At 45.2% G+C, this 27,884-nt stretch overlaps 1 protein-coding gene across 1 annotated transcript in view; it reads right to left on the bottom strand.

Annotated features, from left to right (window-relative positions):
* The window catches only part of LOC115100362 (dimethylaniline monooxygenase [N-oxide-forming] 5-like), a 70,197-nt gene that overhangs the window by 6,055 nt on the left and 36,258 nt on the right, over nt 1-27,884 (bottom strand). Inside the window, exons 5-7 of the mRNA XM_029618782.1 lie at nt 27,385-27,584; nt 16,652-17,007; nt 4,171-4,243 (exon numbers count right to left, since the gene is read on the bottom strand). Coding sequence (XP_029474642.1) covers nt 4,171-4,243; nt 16,652-17,007; nt 27,385-27,584 — 629 coding nt within the window. The remainder of the gene's footprint in view (nt 1-4,170; nt 4,244-16,651; nt 17,008-27,384; nt 27,585-27,884) is intronic.

Here is a 27,884-nt window from a genome sequence, read left to right as displayed (position 1 = left end):
AGGACATCAAGAAACATCAGGACATCACGAAACATCAGGACAGAGACCAGGAAGATAAGAAGAAAGGTGGAAAGAAGGCAAAACAATTGCCGGCATGGTTAAAAGGGAAGGTGAAAGAAGCTATTTTTGCCAAAAGATCTTCATTCAAAAATTGGAAGAAGGATCCAACAGAAGAAAATAGGATAATGCATAAACGTTGGCAAGTTAAATGTAAGACATTGATAAGACAGGCTAAGAGAGAATTTGAAAAAAAGTTGGCTGTAGAGGCAAAAACTCACAGTAAAAACTTTTTTAAATATATCCAAAGCAGAAAGCCTGTGAGGGAATCAGTTGGACTGTTAGATGATCGAGGGGTTAAAGGGGCACTTAGAGAAGATAAGGCCATCGCAGAAAGATTAAATGATTTCTTTGCTTCGGTGTTTACTGAAGAGGATGTTGGGGAGGTACCCGTACTGGAGAAGGTTTTCATGGGCAATGATTCAGATGGACTGAATAAAATCACAGTGAACCTAGAAGATGTGGTAGGCCTGATTGACAAACTGAAGAGTATTTAATATAACTTGCCTAATATTACACACGATGTAATTTTGGTATATAATGCTTACCATGTAAGCACTTACGTTTCTGCTTATTTGCTTTGTTCTCCTGTTAGAAATTGTTTAACCTATCCTTTCCTCTAACTACCAAGTTCCACATTCCCTGTTATAATGTAATTTCCTGCTTCTATTGTTAACTGGTTTTTTCTCCCTAGTTCATTGTAAACCGGTACGATAAGACCTGGTCTTGAGCATCGGTATATTAAAAGAATTTAAATAAATAAATAAATAAATATTAAATCACCTGGACCAGATGGTATACACCCCAGAGTTCTGAAGGAACTAAAAAATGAAATTTCAGACCTATTAGTAAAAATGTGTAACCTATCATTTAAATCATCCATTGTACCTGAAGACTGGAGGATAGCAAATGTAACCCCAATATTTAAAAAGGGCTCCAGGGGTGATCGGGGAAATTACAGACCTGTTAGCCTGACTTCAGTGCCAGGAAAAATAGTGGAAAGTATTCTAAACATCAAAATCACAGAACATATAGAAAGACATGGTTTAATGGAACAAAGTCAGCATGGCTTTACCCAAGGCAAGTCGTGTCTCACAAATCTGCTTCACTTTTTTGAAGGAGTTAATAAACATGTGGATAAAGGTGAACTGGTAGATGTAGTATACTTGGATTTTCAGAAGGGGTTTGACAAAGTTCCTCATGAGAGGCTTCTAGGAAAAGTAAAGTCATGGGATAGGTGGTGATGTCCTTTCGTGGATTGCAAACTGGCTAAAAGACTGGAAACAGAGAGTAGGATTAAATGGGCAATTTTCTCAGTGGAAGGGAGTGGACAGTGGAGTGCCTCAGGGATCTGTATTGGGACCCTTACTGTTCAATATATTTATAAATGATCTGGAAAGAAATACGACGAGTGAGATAATCAAATTTGCAGATGATACAAAATTGTTCAGAGTAGTTAAATCACCAGCAGATTGTGATAAATTGCAGGAAGACCTTGTGAGACTGGATAATTGGGCTGCAAAATGGCAGATGAAATTTAATGTGGATAAGTGCAAGGTGATGCATATAGGGAAAAATAACCCATGCTATAATTACACAATGTTAGGTTCCATATTAGGTGCTACAAGCCAAGAAAGAGATCTAGGTGTCATAGTGGATTACACATTGAAATCGTCGGTGCAGTGTGCTGCAGCAGTCAAAAAAGCAAACAGAATGTTGGGATTTATTAGAAAGGGAATGGTGAATAAAACGGAAAATGTCATAATGCCTCTGTATCGCTCCATGATGAGACCGCACCTTGAATACTGTGTACAATTCTGGTCGCCGCATCTCAAAAAAGATATAATTGCGATGGAGAAGGTACAGAGAATGGCTACCAAAATGATAAGGGGAATGGAACAGCGCCCCTATGAGGAAAGACTAAAGAGGTTAGGACTTTTCAGCTTGGAGAAGAGACGGCTGAGGGGGGATATGATAGAGGTGTTTAAAATCATGAGAGGTCTAGAACGGGTAGATGTGAATCGGTTATTTACTCTTTCGGATAATAGAAAGACTAGGGGGCACTCCATGAAGTTAGCATGTGGCACATTTAAAACTAATCGGAGAAAGTTCTTTTTCACTCAACGCACAATTAAACTCTGGAATTTGTTGCCAGAGAATGTGGTTCGTGCAGTTAGTATAGCTGTGTTTAAAAAAGGATTGGATAAGTTCTTGGAGGAGAAGTCCATTACCTGCTATTAAGTTCACTTAGAGAATAGCCACTGCCATTAGCAACGGTAACATGGAATAGACTTAGTTTTTGGGTACTTGCCAGGTTCTTATGGCCTGGATTGGCCACTGTTGGAAACAGGATGCTGGGCTTGATGGACCCCTGGTCTGACCCAGCATGGCATGTTCTTCTCCAAGCTGAACAGTCCTATCCGCTTTAGTATTTCCTCATAGGGGAGCTGTTCTATTCCCTTTATCATATGTTCCCCCTCCAACAATCACTCTCTCACCCTCCTTGAATTCCAGCTGATCCTCTGTCTCAACCTCAAGCGCTCTAAGCAGACCTCCTCTATTAACCTCCTCCCTCCAGCAGACCCTCTCTCTCAACCTCTGCTCCTCTCAACTGTCTGGCACATCCAGTCCATTTCATGTCCATACAGATGATTCTCTCTCTCCCTCAAGACCTTTTTATAATCCCAAATGATCCTCTGTCATCTCATTCTATTAATCCCATCTCTATTCCCTCATCATTCTCATCCCCATCCTCTCTCTCTCACAGCATCTTCTCCTCCCCTCCAACCCTTTTCTCACATTACCCCCAGCTGATTGCCTCTCATCCTTCTCCTCTTCTAATGCTGCTGACATTTAAGGCACTTGTGACCCCCCTTTTGGGGTCCCAACCCACAGTTTGAATGATGCTTCTGGCCTTTTCCCTCACAGTGCACCCTCCACCTCAACTCTAGTGCCAGCATCATCACCCTTCAAGAATCCAGAGAGTAGGCCGCAAAAGACATCCATGGTATGGAGGCACTTTAAAGTGAGAAAGGACCCATTTCTTGTTCAGTATAGACATGAGTTGAGGAAATGTATGGGGTGTTTGGCAAATGTTGATACACAGCATCACCTACTGAAATAAAACCTGCTAGCTTTGGCATCTGCCACTCAAAGCAGAAGCTTTAGCAAAAGGGTTGACAAGGGGAAGACTCATTTCCAAGTTAAGCCCCTAGCCCTTTCCAGCAGTCAGGTGGCAGGCCATCAGCCCCCAGCCACGATGGTGTTCTGTATCACTGTCCTGAGAGAAGAGGCAAACAGCCTCCAAAGTAGTAATGAGATGCATCAGGGAAATGGTTTTCCTAGATGGACAGCCCCTGCAGATAGTGGAGAACCAGGGATTTAAGAATCTGCTGCATCTCTTAGCCCCAGTTAAAACATGCCCTTCAACACCTCATTCCACATTTTGTATAATCAATACTGTAATCTCATGCAGGCGCAAGGCAGAGGAGAGTAAAGTGCATTTCTCCAGCAACATCACCAGTGGAGATGCTATGCACACTTACCTCTCCCTGAAGGCACGCTGGTGAGAGCTGGCCAAGGGAGGGGCAGGCAGCTCTACCGGAGACTGAGAATCAGGGTGCAGGGAGGCTGTGCTGCACCCGCGGGTGATGGATACCACCTATACTTCATACAATATCCTAACTAGCAATAAGAAAGATGCTGGATGACTGGCAGCTAGACTGATGTGACAGGAGTGTTCTTGCTGGGTTTTTTTGGACAGAAGTACAAATATGAGAAGGGGCAGTGGAAGATGGTACACTTGCTGCACCTAACAGTAAGGACTACCATAGGACTGGGGCCCAACGTAACACAGAATTCCAGTCCTAAAGGACCTGATAGAGAGGTGTAGGAGAAAAATGGGCCATTTTCATCACAGCTTGAAGGTTGGACAACTTCTCCATGAGAAGCAGAAAGAATCTTAGATGCCCCATAAGATTTAAGATGGAAACAAATCCTTATTTGTATTCCTTAGACTTATAAAAGTGAAAGTAACTGGTAGGAACTTAACCCATATTCTGATTTACTGTACTATTATAAATATTTTACACAATATGTAAGACAAACGTATACCGTTTCTCCATTTCTTGTCTTGTCAGGGCAATATCAGCTTTCATGTCTTTCGCCGAGGGCAACTTGCTCAGTCCTAGAAATAATTTTAAAAAACTGTAAGCTTTAGAAGGAATCTTGATTTTGCTGAACAGGGTAGAACATTTATAAGTTTGAACAGGGAAGGCAATGGGACGTCCAACTGATGGAGAGTCACTATGGATGCCATTTCAGATTAAAGACGACATACTATAATTATTGTATTAGAATAATAACTCCTTTCCATGTGATTTCTGGATTTCTGTCAAGTCCCACTTTTCCGACACTAGTCCCAGAGCACTCTGGTCTTTATAGTCTAAATGCAGAATAATAAATACCAGAATATATAGGGAATGTCAGCTAGCAAACCAGCACTAAAGACATCTCTGTCTTCCTACCTGTTTGCTCTTTCCCTTGAATTATTAGCACAGTTGATAGGATATTTCAGTGCTTTTGGTAGTTTCCTATACCATAAACTGGCCCTCTATTTATGGTGCTTTGATATATTATAAACTCATTAATGGCCTTTCCTAAACCTTTTAGCTTGTGTAAGGAATAGAGGTTGGCCTAGTGCTACAAACTCTGTTATACTAAGTCCAAGGCTTTGCTGGTTATTAAACCTAAATTGATGCTGATCTCCTTGAAGGAGACCATCCTATAAATATTCCTCCAGATCTCTTAGCTACATAAATACAATAATAACTTTTCTAATTAAGCCTGCTTGTAATTGCCTGCCTCTACTGTCTTGGATTAAGGAGGATCTGAAAAGATGGCATCAGCTACCTATGTTTTGATTGGGCAGGATAACCAGAATTCCTGCATATCCTTGTTTTTCAAATGCTCCCTGCCGAGTTCCTTAACTCCTTTCTATGTGAATGTGGCAGAATGAGGGTAAGTAGCATATAGGCCAGATTACTGATAATGTCCCAGTCTCTTGGGTCCTTTGCACTTTCTTTTAGAAGCCATCTCCATCTCCTAAGTTGGTTTTAGTAGGCCCTTAAATCAGGATTGCCTTTCACCTTTCTTACTCCTTTGAAAAATCCTTCCTACATGAGCTAAAGGTTTAAATGCAGCTTTGATAGGCCCTTAGCCAGATACTTAATCATTTTGTCACAGATGTGAGCCCTTGGGCTATGGCGTGGTTGACACAGCCAAGTAGGCAAACCTACTAGGCCCATGTTGACAGCAGGTGGACTCGCTCTTATTAGGATGAAGTCTAGGGCTTCACCTATATCAGCCCCCTTTTCCCACAGGTAGAGCTCTTGGGTTCCAGGGGCCAGCAGGGCTTAGGCGAGAGTCCTGTAATAATAACCGCTTAGGTAAAGTCTAGCAGACTAAGGTCAGGCTGGGCAGCGAGCAGATGGTGTCAAAATCCAGGCAGTGGTCAAGGCAGGTGGAGATTGTTCGTGATCTGATGCCTGATGAGAGAAGCAATCAGATAGGGGTTAGCAATCTGTTATAGATCTGTTAGTAGTTAGACTGCGGAGTAGCAATCTGTTAATATTGGCTCCTAAGAAGGAGGGGTCAGCAATCTTGTAGTGTCTCAGATATCGTCTTCTAAGTAGTTAGCGATCTGTTCAGGATCTGATATAGTTGTGGGTGGATCCTTGGGCCAGTGGCAGATGACCACGCCCCCAGGGGAATATCCCTAGAGGGACCAAAGGAGCAGCTGCAAAAGTTAAGAGTTTACATCAGGCAAGGACATTGTTTAAGAATAACATCATGGAAGCATGTATTCCATGCAGTGGTGTAGCAAGGGGGGCGGGGGGGACCAAGGCCCCTAGGAGCCAGGCTGTAGGGTGTAAGCTGATTAAACAAAAGCATTGGTGAAAGTAGTATAAGTCCTCCTTCCCCCTCTAGATTCATCCACTCACCCACCTATCCTAAAAGAGGAGCAAGAGGAGAACGGGCCCTTGCACCTGCTCCTTCCTCCCCTGCCAGGGCCTTATTGGCAAACTGGAACCATGTGGTACAAAGCGAGACACCGGGATCCCTCAGGGGAGGAGGGAGGGGGAGGAGTTGCCTGAGTAGCTGCAAGGCCCTGTACTTCTCTTTCTGATAAGGACAGGCAGGTGAATGAATGAATGAATGAATGAATCAGGGATCATTGGGAGATGGAGCTAATATACCAGGGAATGCCTTGGGGATCTTTTTGGGGGTGGGGGAAGAAGTCAATGGACTGGGAATAGCTTATGGAGAGGGAGAAACTAACGGACCCAGGATCACTTGGCAGGGGAGGCAGTGATTGAATGGACTAAGAATTGCTTAAAGACGGGAAGGACTGGGGATTGTTTGGGGGGGGGGGGGGAGAGCAAGGCGTGAACAGACTGGGATCGCTGGGATGGGAGAGGTGAACAGACTGGGGATCACTGTGGTGAAGGAATGAATGGACTAGGGACTGCTGGTCACCCAGAGGAAGGAGTGAATGGACCAGGGATCACTCTGAAGAAGTAGTGAGTGAATGAAATGGGCAATGTCATGGGGTGTCCATTGGGATCTCTATTAATCTCAAGTCCAATTCACCTGACATGTGACCAACACACTTCTCGCCTGTACAGCACCTGCCTTTATGTGCATGTGTGTGAATGCATGTGAGAGAGAGAGAGCATGTATGACTGCCTGTGGCAGAGAGAGTGCATGTGAGTGTGTGACTGCAAGTGAGAATGTGTGTATATGTGTGATTGCATGTGAGGGAGAGAGAGAGCAAGAGTGTCTGATTGCATATGGAAGAGAGATAGCGAGAGTGTATGTGTTGGAGAGTGTGTATGTTAGGGAGAGCAGAGAAAGTTAGTGTGTACATAAGAGAGGGAATTTGTGTGTATTTGTGTGAGATCTTGTATGTATATGAGAGAGAGGGAGTGTGTGTATGTGTGAGAGCCTATACATATAAGAGAAAGAGTGTGCATGTGTGTGAGAGCCTATGCGAGAATGAGATAGGGAGTTAGGCACTAGATTCCTAGCAGTGGGCCAACTGATAACCTACCAGTGGTCTTCCCATAACTGGACAACAGGAAGAAAATGAGGACTACCAGTAAGGGGGTTGAGTCATATGGTGGGTTGTGACTGAGAGGGAAGAGAAGAAAAGGTATGAGGTAAGGGAAGGAAAGGAAATGAGATTTAGGGAAGGGAAGGGGGATAGGGAGGGGAGGGAAGGGGGTGAGGGTGTTGAGTGACAGAGGAGAGGGAAGGGTGAGTAGGAGTGAGGGAGTGAGTGACAGAAGGAAGAGAGGTGAGAGAGGGAAAAGTGAGTGACGGGGAAGGAGTGAGTAACAGGGAAGGGAAATGAGTGAAGGAAGGGAAGGAAAGGAAAGGGGATGAGAGCAAGGGATTGGAAGGGTAGCGATGGAGAAGAGGGAAGGGCAGTGAGTGGTAAGTGACAGAGGGAAGGGAGGGGTGAGAGGGAAGGGATTGAGGTGATTGGAGTGAATATTTTAATGATTGAGAAGGAAGGGAGGTGACAGTGAGGGAAAAGGGGGTTGAGTGACAGGGAGGGAGGGAGAGTCACAGAGAAGGGAAGGGGAAGTGAGGTAGTGGAAGAAGGGCGTGAGAAGGGTAGAAGGCTGTATGTGAATGAACGTGTGTCTGTGTACATGAGAGTGAGAGAGGAGAATGTTTTTGTGTTCCCCCTCCCCTCCACTAATCCAGGACAATCTGAGGGTGACTGGAAATCAAAAGTTCCCAAGTATGGCAAGGGGAATATTTTCTATCCTTATTAGTTTTAATTATTGGGTGTTATTTAATGTCTCTGCTTTTTTGAAATATTTAATTTATTTTTGGGAAATGTTAAAAATTGTTTTTATCCTTATTATTTATTTGATGCTCTAATAGAGAATAGAGAATGAAACATATAACGCCTCTGTATCACTCCATGGTGCGACCTCATCTTGAGTATTGTGCACAGTTCTGGTCACCTCATCTTAAAAGAGACATAGCAGAATTAGAAAAGATACAGAGAAGGATGACCAAAATGATAAAAGGTGGATGGAATGAAATCCCTATGAAGGAAAGCTAAAGAGGTTAGGACTCTTCAGCTTGGAGAAGAGACGGCTGAGGGGAGATAAGATAGAGGTCTATAAAATAATGAGTGGAATGGAACGAGTAAATATTAATCAGTTGTTTACTCATACAAAAAGTGCAAAGACCAGAGGACACACAATGAAGTTACTAGGTAACACATTTAAAACTAATAAGAGAAAATATTTTTTTACTCAATGCTTAATTAAGCTCTGGAATTCATTGCCAGAGGATGTGATGAAAGCTATTAGTGTAGCTGCATTTAAAAAAGGTTTGGACAAGTTCTTAGAGGAAAAGTCCATTAACCATTATTAAGGAAGCATCACAGAAATCCACCGCTTATTCTTGGGATAAGCAGCTTGGAACGTATCTGCCCCTTGGGATCCTGCCAGGTACTTGTGACCTGGCTTGGCCAGTGGCCACTGTTGGAAACAGGATACTGGGCTTGATTGACCTTTAGTGTGACCCAGTATGGCAAGTCGTATGCTATTAGGGGCAGATTTTAAAAGCCCTACGCAGGGGGGTTACGCGTGCTGAGCCTATTTTGCATAGCCCCAGAGAAGCGCGCAATCCCCAGGGTGCACGTATGTCCAGAGGCTTTAAAAAAGGGGCGGGGAGGTCCAGGGCGGAGGCGTGGCCAGAGGCCTCCGTAGGGCCTCTAGGCTGTGGGATCGCTCGCCGGCACTGGGCCGGCGCACGCAACCTACGCCTGCCCAGAGGTAGGCGCAACTTGAAAAATAAAGGTCAGGGGGAGTTTTAGGTAGGGCTGGGGGGGGCAGAAGGAAAGTTCCCTCCGAGGCAGCTCCGATTTCAGAGCAGCCTTGGAGGGAACAGGGAAAGCCATCGGGGCTCCCCTAGGGCTCGGCGCGCCCAAGGTGCTCATGTGTGCAGCCCCTTGGGCGCGCCGAGCCCAGATTTTATAACATGTGCGCAGCTGAGCATGCATGTTATAAAATCAGGCGTAGATTTGTGTGTGCAGGGTAGCGAGCACAAATCTACACCCACACGTAGGTATTAAAATCCGGCCCTTAAGTTCTTAGATGTGCGATTGAGCTACCAGCTCTGTATTCTGGAGAACGTTTGAGCTATTCCTCAGATGAGAGATCAGTCAGTTCCCATTCCTCATTGAGGGCTGGCAGAATTCTAGTTGGCCAAAATTTAAATTCTAGTTTCTAATTTCAATTCTAATTTCAATTCTAGTTAGCCAAAATTTCAATTCTGAAAGCTTTACCCCTTACTGAATAAGGGGTAAAGCTAGTGCGTCGAAAACGCGCGTCCAAATGCTCCGTCGGAGCGCACTGTACTATATCGGCCTGTATGTTAAGAGAAGGGAATGTTAACTGCCCATCAGACACCCCCCCACGGGCTTGCACAGGTATCTCATTGAAAAACCAAACGATAGCCTATTAGCAACCTTCTTTGTAATCTACTCAAGGGCCAATAACGGAGTAATATTTCCAGCTCTTTATTCCCTGGTAAATTGGATTGTTCAGGTTTATCTTTTAGATCCAGATTGCTGGATTTTCAAAAGATTTAACCAGGCGTTAGCCAGATAAACCTAATAGATTAAAATCAACCCCAATCTGACCTGCTAAAATGCACAAGAGCCTGACTAGGACGGGGATGGAATTCAGCCAGTTGGTACTGAGATTTGTCGCCATGGCCTTTGCACCAATTCTCTTATATTTTCTATATATTTTTCCCTTGAAAATAATGCATTTACATTTGAAAATGTCATCTACATGAGTTATTTCCCTCCCTGAGCTAAACATATTAATTAATTAATTAGGCCACCTTATGTTACCCAACTAAATGCCCACAATTTGATAATCCCAGCATGAACGTTTAGCTGGGTAAGGGCGGAGCAATTTTCAGACACCCAAATTTACCCAGCTAAATGACTTCCTCATCCTCATGGTTTGGTAACCGAATAAACTCTTTACCAGAGTTGTTCCCAAACCTGTCCTATTGAGTTTGCAGCCAGTCATGCTTTCAGGGTCTCCAATGTATGCACATTGATTTCAGGCACAGGCAGTGTAAATATCCTGAATACTTGTTCCCCATTTTATTTCATTAATTACTAAAACTTTCATTCCTTTTGCATGTAAGGCATTGCTTATTTTGTTTTTTTGTCTTTGTAATTACTATTTTATCTACCTTTTCCTTCCACGGGGCTCCAGCGGTGAACTTGGCCTGCGCGTTCGGTGCTGAAGCCCGTCGGGGTAAGGCCTCCTGTTCCGCTCACCCCGATCGGGCTCCCTCGCCGATCGCCGGCCCTTCTCTTCAGCTGCTCACCTACCTGAAAGGACGCAATCCTCCGCCTCCAGCCGGCTGCGATCGGAGCCGCGAACCCCTGCCTCCAGCCGGCCTCGACCCGGACCACGAGCCCACGCCACCAGCAGGCCCCGAGCCGAGCCGCGAGCCTTCGCCCCGAACCGCCCACAAAAACGTCGCGGCGGTGACGTCAGAGGTGCGACCGGCGGGGTATTTAAACTGCCGCTCTCCTCTTCTTCCTCCTTTTCCTTCCACGGGGCTCCAGCGGTGAACTTGGCCTGCGCGTTCGGCGCTGAAGCCCGTCGGGGTAAGGCCTCCTGTTCCGCTCACCCCGATCGGGCTCCCTCGCCGATCGCCGGCCCTTCTCTTCAGCTGCTCACCTACCTGAAAGGACGCAATCCTCCGCCTCCAGCCGGCCGCGATCGGAGCCGCGAACCCCTGCCTCCAGCCGGCCTCGACCCGGACCACGAGCCCACGCCACCAGCAGGCCCCGAGCCGAGCCGCGAGCCTTCGCCCCGAACCGCCCACAAAAACGTCGCGGCGGTGACGTCAGAGGTGCGACCGGCGGGGTATTTAAACTACCACTCTCCCTGGCGTCGCGCGCCGGGCGTCGCGCGCACGAAGGAGCGCGACAAAGGGGCCTGCCCCTTTGTTTCGCCCCTTCGTTTCGACCCTCGCTTCCCGGAGCAGTTTCACACCTATATTACACTAGAGCTCAACCAGCGTCCAACATGCTCACGTCCTTCCAGCTCTCTTCCTTCAAGCAACCACCCAGCGCCCTCTAAGTAATCAACCTTCCTGCGCCCTCCCATCAAGCACCCTGCAAGCAAACTCAGCAAGCATCCAGCCTGCGCCCTCTCAGCAAGCACTCAGCAAGCAACCAGTCTACGCCCTCACAGCAAGCACTCAGCAAGCAACCAGTCTACGCCCTCACAGCAAGCAACCAGTCTACGCCCTCACAGCAAGCACTCAGCAAGCAACCAGTCTACGCCCTCACAGCAAGCAACCAGTCTACGCCCTCACAGCAAGCACTCAGCAAGCAACCAGTCTACGCCCTCACAGCAAGCAACCAGTCTACGCCCTCACAGCAAGCACTCAGCAAGCAACCAGTCTACGCCCTCACAGCAAGCAACCAGTCTACGCCTTTTCAGCAAGCATCCTTCCAGCGTTCTTCCAGAGCACTAACCAACCAATTATTTATCTCCTAATCTCAGCCTATCCTCCCATCTGCCATCCGCCTACACTCTGCGCCAGCCAGCTAACCTCCCACAATGTCTCTTGCTCTTCCAATACCAATCTTACAACACCGCCTCCTATCTAAAAGAACATCTACCAGACGAGCCCCTCACAATAACTTAAAAACCCTCACCCCTATCTTGATCACACCAATTACCCAGCTTCTAGGCCTCTCCCTCTTTTCACTCTCTCTTTTCAATGCACAATCTCTAACGAAGAAATCCCTAATTTTCAATGATTATCTCACCGACGCCAAGCCAGATATCTGTGCAGTAACCGAAACATGGCTTAAGCCCTCAGATACAGCTTTAATAACCAACTACCTACACAAACCTATGACTTCTTCTCACTCCCGAGACTGAAAAAAAGAGGAGGGGGCATCCTTCTGGCTACCAAAAAAAGCCTTAACTTCTCCCAACATCCTTTCAGCTCTAACTCAAAACTGGAAGTCGGCTTCTTCACCTCACAACATCTTCAAATCCTTCTTGTCTACGCCCCCCCGGGACTCCTAGAAGCAGAGGTCTCCCCCCTCCTTGAAATCACCACCATGCTCATCAACCTGGATACTCCAGCAATCATTTTAGGAGATTTCAATCTGCACATAGACAATCCCTCACCATCTAACAGCTGCGTAACACTCATCACAGCCCTGTCTGCTATGGGATTCCAACAACTAGTCAACGAACCCACACACAAAGCGGGTCACACTCTGGACTTGATTTTCGTCAACAAGGGCATTACGACTACATCCAATTTGAAGAACAAAAAGGTTCCATGGTCAGACCACACGCTCATCTCTACCTCATTCACGCTGGAAAAATCCAACACTCCCTACTCCCCCTCTCCTTCATTCCATTACAAGAGGCGATGCTCACCAGAAGACCTTAACAACCAATTGGTCTCACAGCTACCCCTATTAGACCTCACTGACCCGAACACTGCCATTCGCTCCTGGAACAACATAACAGAAAACATAGCCAACAAGCTCTGTCCTTCAACTACAAAAAGATCTCACACCAATGCATCCAACAGACAACCGTGGTTCACTAATGAACTCAGAAAACTAAAACAAAGTTTAAGAAAAAAAGAAGCGACCTGGCGCAAAACCCCTTGTGACATCACCATTTTTTCATACAAATCCACACTTTACCAGTACAAATCTCTCACCTCAAAATCAAAAAAAGACTATTATGCATCTAAGATTCACAACCTGGTTTTTGACGCCAAAGCCCTCTTCGCTTATGTCTCCAGCCTCACTCAAACCATTCCGCGAGAAATCCCAGGCAACATGGCACAACCCAAAGCAGAAGAACTCGCTCAGTTTTTCCAAAATAAAATCACCAATCTCTTAACACAACTGCCTTCCAATACAGCCGACCTCCAGACATATCAACAACCTGCCCTCAAAAACGTCAGCTTAAACACCTTTGAACCCGTCTCTTCCACGGAGATACAAACCATCCTGAGAAGAATGAAACCTTCGTCTCATCCTGCAGACCACATCCCCTCCAAACTTCTTCTAGCTATTCCAGACACAATAGCCACTTCATTGAAAAATATCATCAACTGCTCTCTAGCCCAAGGAACCTTCCCAGATGATCTTAAATGGCCTCAATCTCACCGCTCCTAAAGAAACCCAACCTAGACCCGAAGGACCCTAACAACTTCCGCCCCATAGCTAACCTCCCATTCATCGCAAAGATCATGGAAAAACTAGTGAACTCTCAACTCTCAGATTTCATCGAAGACAACAATCTTCTCTTCATCCCACAACACGGCTTCCGTAAAAATCGAGGCACAGAATCCCTCCTCACTTCGTTGACAGACCATATCTTACTGGGCCTCGACAAAGGAAACTCTTTTCTATTGATCTTGTTAGACCTATCAGCAGCGTTCGACACGGTCAACCACACCATCCTCTTAAACCAGTTATCATCCATAGGAATCTGCGGCACCGTCCTATCTTGGTTCAAAACCTTTCTCAACAACAGAGGTTACAAAGTTAAACTCCAAAACAAGGAATCCTCAAGATTTGACTCTGCCATAGGAGTCCCACAAGGTTCTTCATTATCTCCGACTCTATTCAACATTTACCTGCTTCCTCTTTGCCAACTTCTCACTGACCTCAATCTAAAGTACTTCCTATACGCAGATGATATTCAAATCATCATCCCCATCAAAGACACATACTCTAAAACTCTTGACTACTGGGAATCATGCCACCAAAAATCAAACAACTTCTCAACAGCCTTCACCTCATCTTAAATTCCTCCAAGACAGAAATCCTACTCATCTCTCCCGAGAACAATACACCTAACATTACTCTTCCCACCAACCTACCTTCTGCACAAGTTAGAGACTTAGGAGTGTTATTGGACAACCGGCTAAACTTCAAGGCACACATCAACAAAACACCAAAGACTGCTTCTATAAACTCCAGGTCTTGAAAAGGATAAGACCTCTCTTCCATGCTCAAGACTTCAGAACGATCATCCAGGCAGTCATTTTTTCAAAATTAGACTATTGCAACTCCTTATTGCTAGGTCTGCCTTCTTCCTATTCCAAACCATTACAGATGGTGCAAAATTCAGCAGCCCGACTACTAACAGGCACAAGAAAAAGAGACCACATATCTCCCATCCTGAAAGAGCTACATTGGCTACCCGTATACTTCCATATCATGTACAAAACCATATGTATCATTTTCAAAACTATACATCAATGCACTTCCCTCGATCTTCAATTTCCTCTCCAAGTATACAACTCGACAAGACCTACCAGAGATGTTTATAGAGGCACACTCCAAGTTCCCCCTGCAAAAACGACTAGACACATTACCCTAAGAGATCGCGCCACCTCCACAGCTGGCCCCCTTCTGTGGAATTCATTGCCCACAGATCTCAGACTGGAACCTTGCCTCCCAACTTTTAGGAAAAGACTTGACTTGGTTATTCAAGCAAGCTTTCCAAGACACAATTTAATGACACAATCCAAGGACACAACCCAAGGACTCCTCAAAACATTCAGCCATTAATCATGCCATTTGTACATAACTTGTAATGTGACTTGTATATCGTTTAACCATTTATTCTTTCCTTTTTCTTCCTCTTCACCAAGTTCTGCCACCCTTGTTAATTGTAACTGTACTTTCGGTCACCTGAGTTCTAGTTTGATGTATTTAATGCACTCCCGTTTCATGTAAACCAGCAAGATATGTTCTCATGATTGCCGGTATATAAAAACCTTAAATAAATAAATAAATAAATAAATAAATAAATCTACTTAAAAAAATTGGCATATCCTTGTGATGGAAAAGCTGACCACTTTTGCTATAGTAAAAGTACTTTTGCACTATCTGTATCCACCTTGGGATCTTTTTTTTTTTCCAATACAGTTCTAATGCTCCAACTCTGATTGCCAAGCCCTCTCAATCTCCTTTTTTCTCTATTATTTTGTTTTTTTCTCTTTGCCCATTAAAAGATCCGCTATTTTGTTTTCTCCAGCTATTTGGAAGTTCATTCTTTGCTTAGTTTTGTGGATTTGAAGAGGCCTGTAATTACTGAACATTTTATGTAATCTCTGCAACAACGCTGTCTATAATAAGATGAGCTCTCTGATAGGAATGTGTGTTCATGTAAAACAAATGCCAAAAAAAATCTAATCTCTGAGGCCATATTTGGTTTGCTCTCAATGAAATGAACTGAACATAGCTTCCTATGAAAATAATCAAACATTTTCAGATATTTTACAATTTGTGGCATTAAAAAAAAAAAAGGTGGGGACCTCCCATGGTCCTGTTAAAACATAAGGCCTGACCCTACCCTGCTCGGCTTCACTCAGCCCCTGCAATCCCCTCATGCAGCCAAAAGAATAATCCAGCCCGGCTGGAGACAGCTCTAGGCCTGGTCAGGAAGCCATCTCAGGGCATGCTCAGAGCCTGCCACAACGGTGCTGGCTGTACCACAGCAAGGCGTCAACATGATGTCAGTTTGGGGCTGTCCTGCAGGCAGACGGCACGGTTTCTAAAGGATCAACAAGCCAGCAGAAGCGAGTGGACATCTCTCCTGTCCTTTTGCATGCAGGACCTGTGAAAAGGGTAAGTGGGGGTCAGGGTTGGAGCTCCCCGGCCCTGGCGTGTTGAAATGAAGTGGGGCCATGACAAGGCCATAATCTGGGCAGATGCTGGGCCAGCATCAAGTCAGCTCCAGGCAAGCCCCCAGGCAGGCTCTGGCAGGGGGGACATAATTTTGTTTGTTTTGGATTTTTTTACATTTAATTATTTTTCCAATTCAGCAAACAAACTAAACTGATAAAAAAAATATTCAAACCCCCCCCCCCCCCAAAAAAAAACCCCCAAAATGAATAAATAAAAAATTGTAAGTTTTTTAATGTCTTTAATTAAAGTTTTCAAGAAAACCAGGGCTATATAGAAATCTCGTGGTGAGATGGGTTCAGATTGGAATAACTGAATCAGTTTAGAGCTGTGAATGCTGCAGTATTTGTTCTAGGCCTCAGATATCTGGACATGAATGAAGTATAGGCAAGGATGATAGATATGATTCGAGTTGAAATTCCCTCATGGTCCCTTCTGACCAGGACTTCAGGAGGTGGGGGGAATGGAGTGGGCAGTCAAAACATTCCATGTGTCCAAATTTGTAAGTCCTTTTGTTTTGGGCAACTGTAATACTTTGAAGGTTCAAGGTCTAAAAGTAAATATGAAAGTGCTACATTTTTTAATGTAATTTAACATCATGCTTAAAGCAGCAATTCAGAATCAGTTCTGGTTACATACTTTATTAGCATGAGAAGATTATGCTTTAGAAGGAAGGTAAAAATAACACTTCGTTTCATTCATAGTCTGGGGTCAGTATGCATCAGGAAACTGATGTTCACTCCCTGGCCCCAGGAATCCTGAATTTGCCCACAATTCCTCTTCACTCACCTTTAAGAACCCGAGTAGCCCAGCGAGCTTGGATCTCTGCAATGGGTATGAAGGGACCAAGAGGCTGGACAAGCCCAATGAAAGCTACCGTCGCCTTCTCTAGGTCAAGAGGGAAGACCTGTTTATACAGGGGGATCTTATTGTTGTGAACCTTGAAGGCAGGATCCTCAAAGAAAGGAAACGAGAAGCTGTATCCTGTGGCAAAGATGACCACATCGATGTTCTCCTCCATGGTTCCATCTTCAAAGATGGCGGCAGTTTCCGTGAACATCTTCACGTTTGGCTTTACCAGCACTTTGCCAGATAGGATACGATTTGGTAGGTCATCATTGACTGTTTGGTGCTGGCTAATAATGCTGAAGTGTAAAGAAAAGGATAAATATTATACTGTGAATCAAGAGCTACTTCAAATCAAAACAAATTAACCAGAGGAGAACTCATGTGCTATCACAAGAGACTAAACTGCAACACAGTTCATATCATCATGGATATTTATTTCTTTATGTATATTCTGCCTTTTGGCGCTTCAAAGAGAATTACATTCAGAGGATAGGGAAATACCTGATTGTAAAAAGCATTTACACGCTTAAAATCAAGTTACCCGTGTAAGGAAACTTTTGAAAATTGCTATACTTCTTGCCATTGAATTGTCCATAGGATTTGCCCATGTTAAGTGCACTTACGCATGTAAATGGATTTTTAAAATTGCTATGATAGTATGTTACATTTACACATGTAACTTTTTTAAATTACCTCTTAAGTTTCTATCTCACTCAAGGTCAAACAATAATATGCCCATTATGTGGCACCATTTTTTTTTTTTGTGCAGGGAGAAGATAAATGGTTATCTAGAATATAATTTAATATTTAAAAAAATATATAGTGCTGATATTTAAAACTGTTTAATGGGAGCGGTAAGTAGCCAGGAATAAAAATTGAGAAAAAAAAAGACAGAGAGGCTTTTCTCAAATCTTCAGTTCTAGAGATCTTCATTTTCAACTGTTTTCAAAAGTTACTGTCTAAAATTATATTTTTGGTTTCTTCCTTGTGGCTTCTGGACCATAATATTGGGCTATTTTGCCTCTTATCTGGTTTCTTACATTCTCTTGCAAGGAATCCAAAGGTTTCTGACCAAGTGACCACATATCCTCACCAGGGGGTAGATATGACAAAATAATAGTATAGGAGAGAAGTGAGCTATGGACACACCTGAGAAGTTGGCAGCTAAACGTTTAGGCTAAAAAATGCAGAATCATGCATTGGAGCTGTAAAAATCCAATGGAGCTGTACAGTATAGGAAGTGAAATTTTTCTGTGCATGAATCAAGAGCAAGATCTGGTATGATTGTTATCTAATGATATTAAGGTTGCCAATCAGATGAATAAAGCAATGGCAAAAAACAGAAAAATGCATGGGTGCCTAGGGAGAAGAATGGTTAATAAAAATAGATGGTGATATTGCACCTGTATAGGTGTGTACAATTCTGGTCGCCGCATCTCAAAAAAGATATAATTGCAATGGAGAAGGTACAGAGAAGGGCAACCAAAATGATAAGGGGAATGGAACAACTCCCCTATGAGGAAAGACTAAAGAGGTTAGGACTTTTCAGCTTGGAGAAGAGACGACTGAGGGGGGATATGATAGAGGTCTTTAAAATCATGAGAGGTCTAGAACGGGTAGATGTGAATCGGTTATTTACTCTTTCGGATAGTAGAAAGACTAGGGGGCATTCCATGAAGTTAGCATGGGGCACATTTAAAACTAATCGGAGAAAGTTCTTTTTTACTCAACGCACAATTAAACTCTGGAATTTGTTGCCAGAGGATGTGGTTAGTGCAGTTAGTATAGCTGTGTTTAAAAAAGGATTGGATAAGTTCTTGGAGGAGAAGTCCATTACCTGCTATTAAGTTCACGGGGAGGTAGATCTTAAAAGAATACGCGATCGCGTACTTTTGTTCGCGCACCAGGCGCAAACAAAAGTACGCTGGATTTTATAAGATACGCAGGTAGCTGCGCGTATCTTATAAAATCCTGGATCGGCACGCGCAAGGCTGCTGATTTTGGGCAGCCTGCGCGCGCCCTCCAAGGCCGCTCCGAAATCGGAGCAGCCTCGGAGGGCACTTTCTTTCGCCCTCCCCTCACCTTCCCCTCCCTTCCCCTACCTAACCCACCCCCCCGGCCCTATCTAAACCCCCCCTACCTTTATCCATGGATTTACGCCTGCCAGAGGCAGACGTAAATCCGCACGTGCCAGAGGGCTGCTGGCGCGCCAAGACCCGACCCGGGGGCTGTTCCGGAGGGCGCGGCCACGCCCCCGGAACACCCCCAGGTTGAAACCACGCCCCCGGGCCCACCCCCCCAACGTCGCATCACGCCCCCGAAACGCCGCGTCATGCGGCCACGCCCCCGCCACGCCCCCTCCCGCCCCTTTTAAAAAACCCTGGGACTTACGCGCGTCCCGGGGCTCTGCGCGCCGGCCGTAGACAACACGATTCGACTGCAGGAGGTCGTTCCGGACCCCCGCTGGACTTTTGGCAAGTCTTGTGGGGGTCAGGAGGCCCCCCCCAAGCTGGCCAAAAGTTCCTGGGGGTCCAGCGGGGGTCCAGGAGCGATCTCCTATGCTCCTGACCTCGGGGGACAAAAAACAAAATGGCGCCGGCGCTACCTTTGACCTGTCAGGTCAAAGGTAGCGCCGGCGCCATTTCTACAAGCACCGGAGGTCCGAGAGTAAAAGATCACACCGGGACCCTTCCTCTGGACCCCAGGTAATTTAAGGCATTTTGGGGGGGTTCGGGAGGGTGGGGGATTTATTTTAAAGGGTCGGGGTGGGTTTTAGGGTTGTTTTAGTGTGCCGGTTTTCCCGCCCTCCCCCCCACTGGACCCCAGGTAATTTAAGGCATTTGGAGGGGGGGAGATTTATTTTAAAGGGTCGGGGTGGGTGCCTGAAGGGGTGCCCAGAGACAAGGGAGGATCCTGCACACTCTTGATATGTGCTAGTGAATTTAAAACTGGCAGCTCTACACTGAGGATCACATCAGCAAACAAGAAAGGATAATTGACAACATAAATACAGTGGGAAGTACAGAGAGCTACTTCTGCAACCTGATGTGGATCAAGATTTCACACAGCAGTGGATGAAGAGAGGTGAATTGAAACCCATGGATGAGAGATTGATAACTGTGTCCCAGGATAGTGGACTAAGGACAAGATGATTCACAGCCAGCATAGAAAAAACAGTTCCTGTTCATACCCCAGATCAATCCAGACATGTGGGTTTTGCATCCCTACTGTAGATGGAGGCAGAGAACAAAAACTTTGAAGACACTGCTACATAACTAAGAGTGCCACCTGCAGTCCCTCAGTATGTCTCTGTCTCCACAGATGGTAGAGGTGCAAACCTGCAGTCTGACAAAAAGAAAAAGGAGATAAGAGAAGAGGAAGAAGATCTTCATATGCTCCCTAAGGTGTTAGGCATCTTCGTGGGCCATTCCTCAGGTCAAACAGAGTGAGAAGGGGATTGGAGATCACTGAGCTGTTTAGCCTGCAACACCCAGGGGCCTGAGAGCCAGGGGTCCTGGCTCCCTCCATCTGCCTGAAGCCTTCTTTCCCTAGTCTACAACCAGGAGCACAAGGAAATACTCCTTTTGCTACTGTTATGGCTTTTTTTGGGCTGACTATGTCTCTTTAAAAAACCAAAAACTGGAAGAGTCAGTAGCTCAGCTGTGTTGAGCTGTCAGGGGTTGGCAGGCATTGGGGGAAGAGTCTGAGCCTCGCGGAGCAGGTGGACAGCAGGCACCATGTTCAGAGAGCTCCTGTTTGGGATCCAGGAAGGGCAGGTGGGCTTTGAGAGACGACGCTGCCCAGGGAGACAGGTAGAGTCTGGGATTATTAATTCTGTGTATCTGTGTACAATACTTGTGTCTGGATGTGGAATTGGGTAGTCGATGTCTGAATTGGGTGCTTTTTTCTCCTGGGCATCCAAAGCTTATTCTTTAGAAAGTCACCATGGGGGCAATTTTGAAAGAGACTTTTTCCACCTTCGAAGGGAAATTCAACAGGTTGCAGGCCTAAAGGTAGATGTGAATCGGTTATTTACTCCTTCGGATAGTAGAAAGACTAGGGGGCACTCCTTGAAGTTAGCATGTGGCACATTTAAAACTAATCGGAGAAAGTTATTTTTCACTCAACGCACAATTAAACTCTGGAATTTGTTGCCAGAGGATGTGGTTAGTGCAGTTAGTATAGCTGTGTTTAAAAAGGATTGGATAAGTTCTTGGAGGAGAAGTCCATTACCTGCTATTAATTAAGTTGACTTAGAAAATAGCCACTGCTATTACTAGCAACAGTTACATGGAATAGACTTAGTTTTTGGGAACTTGCCAGGTTCTTATGGCCTGGATTGGCCACTGTTGGAAACAGGATGCTGAGCTTGATGGACCCTTGGTCTGACCCAGTATGGCATGTTCTTATGTTCTTATGACACATGAAGTGACAAGTTTTCTTGGCATTCCGGGGGTCCAGGGCTGCTCGGAAGAATTGTCTCATGCCGATAATTCCCCTTCTTGACTTCTGACGCAGCAGTGAGGCTCGGGGCATGCTGCATGCACGGCAATAATGATGCTGGCCTCAGAGTGTTAGGGTTTTGAGGTATTGGAGTGGATTCTTGGGTACTGCAGTGATGGCCACTCCCACGGGGAGGAGCCCCGTTAGGAACCGCAGTACTAGGCTAGACTCAATACATGGAAACACAGTGAATTCGTATTTATTATACAGCTTGGTGGTACTGCCCAGGGGTGGCAGCAGTGAGGTAACCCAGTAGGTAGTCCAGGGGTCCTCGGGAGAGGAAACCAGTCCCACTTTCGTGTAGATGGTAAGCAGTGCAGAGTGGAAGAAAGAGCCCGGATGTAGACTCCCAGCGCTGAAGCTGTAGATGGCACAAGCTGAGAAGTTAAGTTATTCACTGAAGCTGTATTGATGATAATCCTGGCAGGCAGAAGTAGTAGAGCTGTAGGCACCAAGATAGGGAGAGCAGGCCCTCGAGGAGCGAGTACCCAGTATCCCAGATAGGTACTTGAAAGAAAGCACAAGAGCCCCTGAGGAGTGGGTACCCAGGTTAGAGTTGACCCCGAAGGGTAGAAAGCTTCCAGCGGCAGCTGGGAGCAGCAGAGCAGCTTAGACCGGTAGGAGACAAGTCCGAGTCCTTGCTAACTCGATTTGTTAGCAAATGAAGGGAAGGCTAAATACCCAGATGGCATGACGTCACTCAGAGGGGACGCCCCCGAGGTTCCCACCATGACGCGGATAAAGACGTGGGTGTGTGTGCGCGTGCACCCTAGGAGACCCTCAGGAAATCCATGGCGAACACCTTCGCCATTGCTGTTCCGGGGACACCAGAGAGAGCAGCATGAAGACGCGACAGCAGCCATCTTCCCAAGGCTTGAGGAGAGAGAATGAAGAAAGGTGAGGCACAGGGGTCGAAGCCATCTGAGACCAACAGACACAACACAGAGCGCAGATGGGCCTGTGGTGTTAGGTGGGAACGGTTAAACTCGGCCACAATTTGCTCAGACTGTACCACTGGAGGGGAGGGAAGCTCCGCGGGAGCAACCGGCAGTAGGAGAGTCACCCGGTCACATGGGCCCATCGGAGAGGCCCCTGGGGAGGCTGAAGACATGACTAGGAAGAGGTGCACACACGGCAAGAAGCAGCCACCTCCCAGGGTGAACAGAGTCCCCTCTCCTGCTGTCCCCGGCAGTTTAGTCGAGGTTGTGGGATCAGGAGGAGGAAGGGATGTCTGAACAGGCCTCAGCAGGTGACCAGAGTAGTGATGTGGAGGATTTCTCTACATAATTTGTTTTGATCTTGCACAAGGCCTATGTAGCCAAGCGAGGAGCAGGAGATAAGTGGCCCCAGGGCCTGAAACCTTGGGGCATATAGACGTTACTTAACCCATTACAAAAGACTAATCAATAACACCAAGAGAGAATATTATACTAATAAGATACAAAACTTTAGTTACAATCCTAGAACTCTCTTCTTCATAATCCAGAACCTTACAAGAAATAACATGGAAGAAATCGCTCCTCTCCCCGAAATTAAATGCAATGAGATTGCACATTTATTTAAACAAAAAATTCAAAATCTGACTACAGGTACTAACGATACTGATATTCAGTCAATTAAAATTAACTCAAGACAAAGAACTAAATGGGTCAACTTTGAAGAGACCTCATCAATTGACATAGAAGCTCTTATAAATAAAAATGAACCCCATGACACATCCCTGATCTGTCCGCAGCATTCGATACCATTAATCACACTATTCTCCTTGAAAGACTAACTGAAATTGGGCTATCAAATACAACACTACAATGGTTTCATCCACTCTCGACAACCATTTTCAATGTCAATAAAACAGAAGTTATAATTCTGGACCGGAGACCACTCCCCACTAGTTTGCTTTCACTAAAATTAGAAGATCAATCAGCCAAAATAAATCTTGTAACCCATACTAGCAACTTAGGAGTAATCATTGACAGTGAATTCAACTTCAAAAACACATTTCTATCAAATTCAAAGAAGGATATAATAAACTCTTAACTCTCAGGTGACTAAAACCACTTCTAACCCATTCTGATTTCAGAACAGTACTACAACTATTAATATTTGCAAACACAGACATTTGCAAACACAGACTATTGCAATTCTCGCCTACTCAGCCTTCCATTCAATCACTACAAATTCTACAAAATGCAGCCGCTAGAATCCTAACAGGCATGAAGAAATGCAACCATATAACTCCAACATTAATATCCCTACATTGGCTACAATAAAATACCAGATTGATTACAACATTTTATACATATTACATAAGAATATCTATGGAGATCAAATTGATTGGCTAAATGCCGCCATTCGCCTCCAAGTCCCACAATATAATCTAAGATCCGTGAATAAAGGTTTATTGACTATTCCTTCAGTTCAATCAGCCCACCTTAGTCAGTAAGAGCTAGAGCCCTGTCACTCGCAGGTTCTAAAATATGGAACTCCTTTCCAGCTAAATTACGGCTGCAATCTGACCTAAAGTCTTTCAGAATAGACTAAAGACATGGCTATTCAATAAGGCTTATCAGGATCCAAAATAACATCGGATAGTAAACCGCTTTATTAATTGTCTCCTTCTGTCTCATTTATTTTTTATGAGGTTTTACTGTATTTTGATTTTAATGCTGTTTGTTTGTATTACTAATATAATTAAATCCAGATTTTATTTAATTTTATTGTTTATCTTGATTTTAATCTATTTATATTTATTAATAATCTATTTAAATTTGTTTTACTTATTACTTTATATTACTGTAATTATGTGAACTGTTGTGATGGCTCCCACGAACGACGGTATACAAAATCAAATAAATAAATAAATAAGAGATCTAAGGTAGCCTTGGCTAGAGGGTTGGGTGCCTGCTCCACTGCATGCCTAGACCATCCTATAGGAGATGACTGCTCTGTGATTTCAGAAGGTTCAAATGACCTGCGGAATGATCTGGGAGATGAGCCAGGGGATGAAGCTGTGGACGTCAGTCCAGATATGAGCAAGGATGCAGATGACCAAGATGTTATGGCCGTCAGCCATGGCAAGCCACGACCGGGGCCGACTGTCATGGCCGCCAGCTGCAGCAGTCCGTGGCCGGGACCAGGTACTCACCTGCGGTGTCGGGTGGGCCTGGAGGCTCCTGCAGGAGCAGGGAGCCTCCTCCGGCGTTCTTCCCGCGGCCTTGGCCACTACCCAGGCTGGCCACGGAGCCCAGCGGGGCTGAGTTGACTCCTCCCCCTTCCTGGCTGCCTTAGAGCTGTGCGCGCGGCTGAAGACAAGATTTAAAGGGGCCACGACAGGAAATGGTTGTGGCTCCCTTCTGTTAGGTATTTAAGGCAAGGTCTGCTTCTCAGACCTTGCCTTGGTATTAGCTTCTGGTTCCATATTCTGCGCTGGTGTTCCTGGTCTTCGTCCCGCTTCTGTTCTTCTTCCTTATTGGACTGATTCTTGGCTTCTGACCCCTGGACCGGCTGTCGTTCTTCATTTGGCTTGACCTTGGACTGGCTGCGGACCCTTCTCCTGGCTTACTACTGGACTGGCTGTGGCTCCTTTTCCTGGCTTGCTTCTGGACTGGCTGCGGACCCTTCTCCTGGCTTCGACCCTCCTGGACTGACTCGACCTGCAGGAGGCGCCTGCATCTAGACCAATCTTCAGTCCCGAGGGAGTCTCCTAAGTCCCAGCGGCCGGGTTCCTACGGGCCCCTCCTGGGGTAACCACGAGCTTCCAGGGCAAAGTCTTGTACTCGACTGGCGAACCTTCAAGCTTTGCCCTCCGGCGGTAGGGACCAGAGAAGGTTAACTCCCTCTTTGGCAGTGCTAACCTTACCTCGGTACAGGGGTCCACTTCCGGATTCGTAACACAAGAAGAGGTTCCTGTCACAGAAGGGGTTGACCCTAAGGTGGTCCGTCTGTTCCGCAAGGAGGAATTGAGACCACTTATTCCTCAGGTTCTGGAAGAGCTGGGAATTAAATTAATCCAGGAGGAATCAGATAATGAAGGTGTGGATCCAGTCCTGGATGGGCTTCGAGGACCACCAAAGGCTTTTCCATTGCCAAAAGAGTTGAAGAAGTTGGTGAAATGGGAGTGGGCTACTCCAGAAGCAGGCCTCAAAGTAGCCAGGGCAATGTTGAAGTTACATCCTTTGACAGAGGTGTTACCCAAGGTGGATGCTTTGGTATCAGTGGTGACCAAGAAGACATCCATTCCTGTGGCACAAGTGGCCACAGTGAAGGATGCCCAGGACCGAAAGCTGGAAATTCATTTGAAGAGGATGTTTAAAGTCTCAGCTCTTAGAGTGGTGATCTGTGGTAGCCTTATGCAGAGAACCTGTCTGTGTTGGGTGCAGAAGGCGCAAGAAAGAGGCTTCACCCCAGCAGCCAATTCCAGAGAGGCGGCCTGGTTGGAAGCCAGAATGGCCTATGTGGTGGATGCAATGTATGATTTGGTCTGGACGTCTGCAAGGAGCATGGTCTCAGCGGTAGTTGCACGCAGGAGCCTATGGTTGCATAATTGGTCAGCGGACAGTTAGTCCAAGTCACAGCTGTGTAATCTTCCTTTTAAAGAAAACTGTTGTTCAGGGAAGATCTGGAGCAGCTGATGAAGCATTTGGGAGAGTTGAAAGGGTATAGATTACCTGAGGATAAGAAGAGTGGCAAGAAAACTTTCCCTGCATGTTCCTGCTTCAGGGATATAAGAAGATTTTGTCCCAACAAGGCTGCTTCATTTTCAGGAAAGCAGAGCTCAGGAAGGCAACAGTCCTTTCAGGGCAACTGGAAAACAATCTGAGATAGCTCCGGTCAGGGGGCTGGAGAAAGCAAATCCTCACAATGAAATCAAACTGGTCCACTTTTCCGAGGAGGCACTCAGAGGAAGATTAGCCCTCTTTTACGAGTTCCTCTGGTATGTAAAGCCAGACCACCATTTTCTAGGGTCTGGATTCCTTACTTTGCTTTGCAGAGGCAGTATGCTCTAGTTGTTCTCTGATTTTGCTGCTGTTTGAGTTGATGCCTCCATGGAGCCTTTTAGCTGGATGGGAGTTTCTTTTCAGCTTCCCAATCCATTTGTATTTTTAAACAGATTCATTTAAGTTTAGAGTACCCATTAACTAAGGACTCACTTAAGTTAATTTCTTTGATGCGCTAACATCAAGTGGAAGAGGTTCCCTTCATGAAAGAGGAATCTGAGATTATCAAGATCCAAGGAGGAGAAGGATGAGTTACAATCATCCAAGGGAGAAAAAGGAGAGAAGGGTGAAAGAAGTTGGTATGGACCCCAACCATGTCTAAAAATATCTATTGGAGATTTGGAGAATAGGAGTAACAGGAGTATCATTGTGATACTGGAAGAGAGAAGAGGGGTATACTTGGCGCCAATCAGGTATATGGGGAAACTAAGGTGTTCAGAGGAGAAAACTATATGGAGAGGTAGGAGGGAGATAACCGACTGTGATAAATGGATTTCACCTTTAATACATCACCAACTTGGGAGGGAAGTATAAAGCTTGCCCTATGCCAATGGGATGGGAGAGAAATCAGAATACAGACTGAATCAATTGGTTTTAACCTATTAACTTAAGCAAGACTATAAGAAGTCACAAATTTATTTAAAGCACTTGTACCCATCAAAACGAGAACTGAACCACTGTAAAGAACATTTTCATCATTTCACACTTTATCAGTAAAAGTATTGTTGGAAACCAAACTCTGCTTCTAGTGTGCTTTTTGCCGCAAAGTGACTTTAGCGCTTATCAGTGCTGTACACAAGAACTGTGAACTGGGAATTAAGAGTTGCAATACAAAGGGCCTTGAAAGCTATCTTCCCACTGCCAAGGCAGTTCCTTTTGAAAATTAGCTGCAATGTACTTGGGTTCATATAGTAAGTACCTACAGACCTTGCAGACAGACACATGCAAATTGTCCCCTTAAAGATTTTCAGAAGTATTAACAAAATTAATGTACTCATTTCTAGTCTTATTCCTCATATTTTCTCCTCCAGAGGTGAAAAAGGCAAGGCCATGACTTCTAGCTTGTCCTCTGAATGGGTCCAAAGAAGCATTTAGCTCCCCTTTTCTGTTTTTCTTTTCTCTACTTAAACATTTAGTGGAAAATGTAGCAGGAGTCTGTGCATTGGGACCCACCTGTGGAGAGGCTTTAAACCATAGTTCTCATGATTAAACCGTGAATTCATTTTTTTTTCCACCAATCGATTCAGCACAGATATGGGTAATAACTGTTTGATTAGATAATTGAACCGGCTCAACAGTACAACATCAATTGGGAAACCGTCATCAAAAACACGATTCAGAATCCAGGCACCCCGTCTGGTGCTGAGGTATACCTGCAAAAATAATTAGAAGAATTAAAATTATCGCACCCAAACCATCACCTCTGTCACCAGAAGGGAAAACAGAGCACAATGGAAGAGGTTTAACCTCCTTAGATTATCATACAGACCTCTAGTCTCCAAAGGTTCCTTACCTCTAATGCAGTGTCTTTATACAAGCCTGAATGGTTGATGTCCAAAATACGATATCTTCTCCCCACTATACCGGATGCTCACAACACAACTCAGGCCATTAAGCACAGAAAACAAGAATCCAAAATTATGAAAAATTGTCTATTTTTCATAGCTGGCCCC

The sequence above is a fragment of the Rhinatrema bivittatum genome, chromosome 10 (assembly GCF_901001135.1).
Source record: "Rhinatrema bivittatum chromosome 10, aRhiBiv1.1, whole genome shotgun sequence".
Classification (NCBI taxonomy): domain Eukaryota; kingdom Metazoa; phylum Chordata; class Amphibia; order Gymnophiona; family Rhinatrematidae; genus Rhinatrema; species Rhinatrema bivittatum.
The sequence above is the reverse complement of the archived record's forward strand: the minus strand, read 5'-3'. Positions and strand labels throughout refer to the sequence as shown.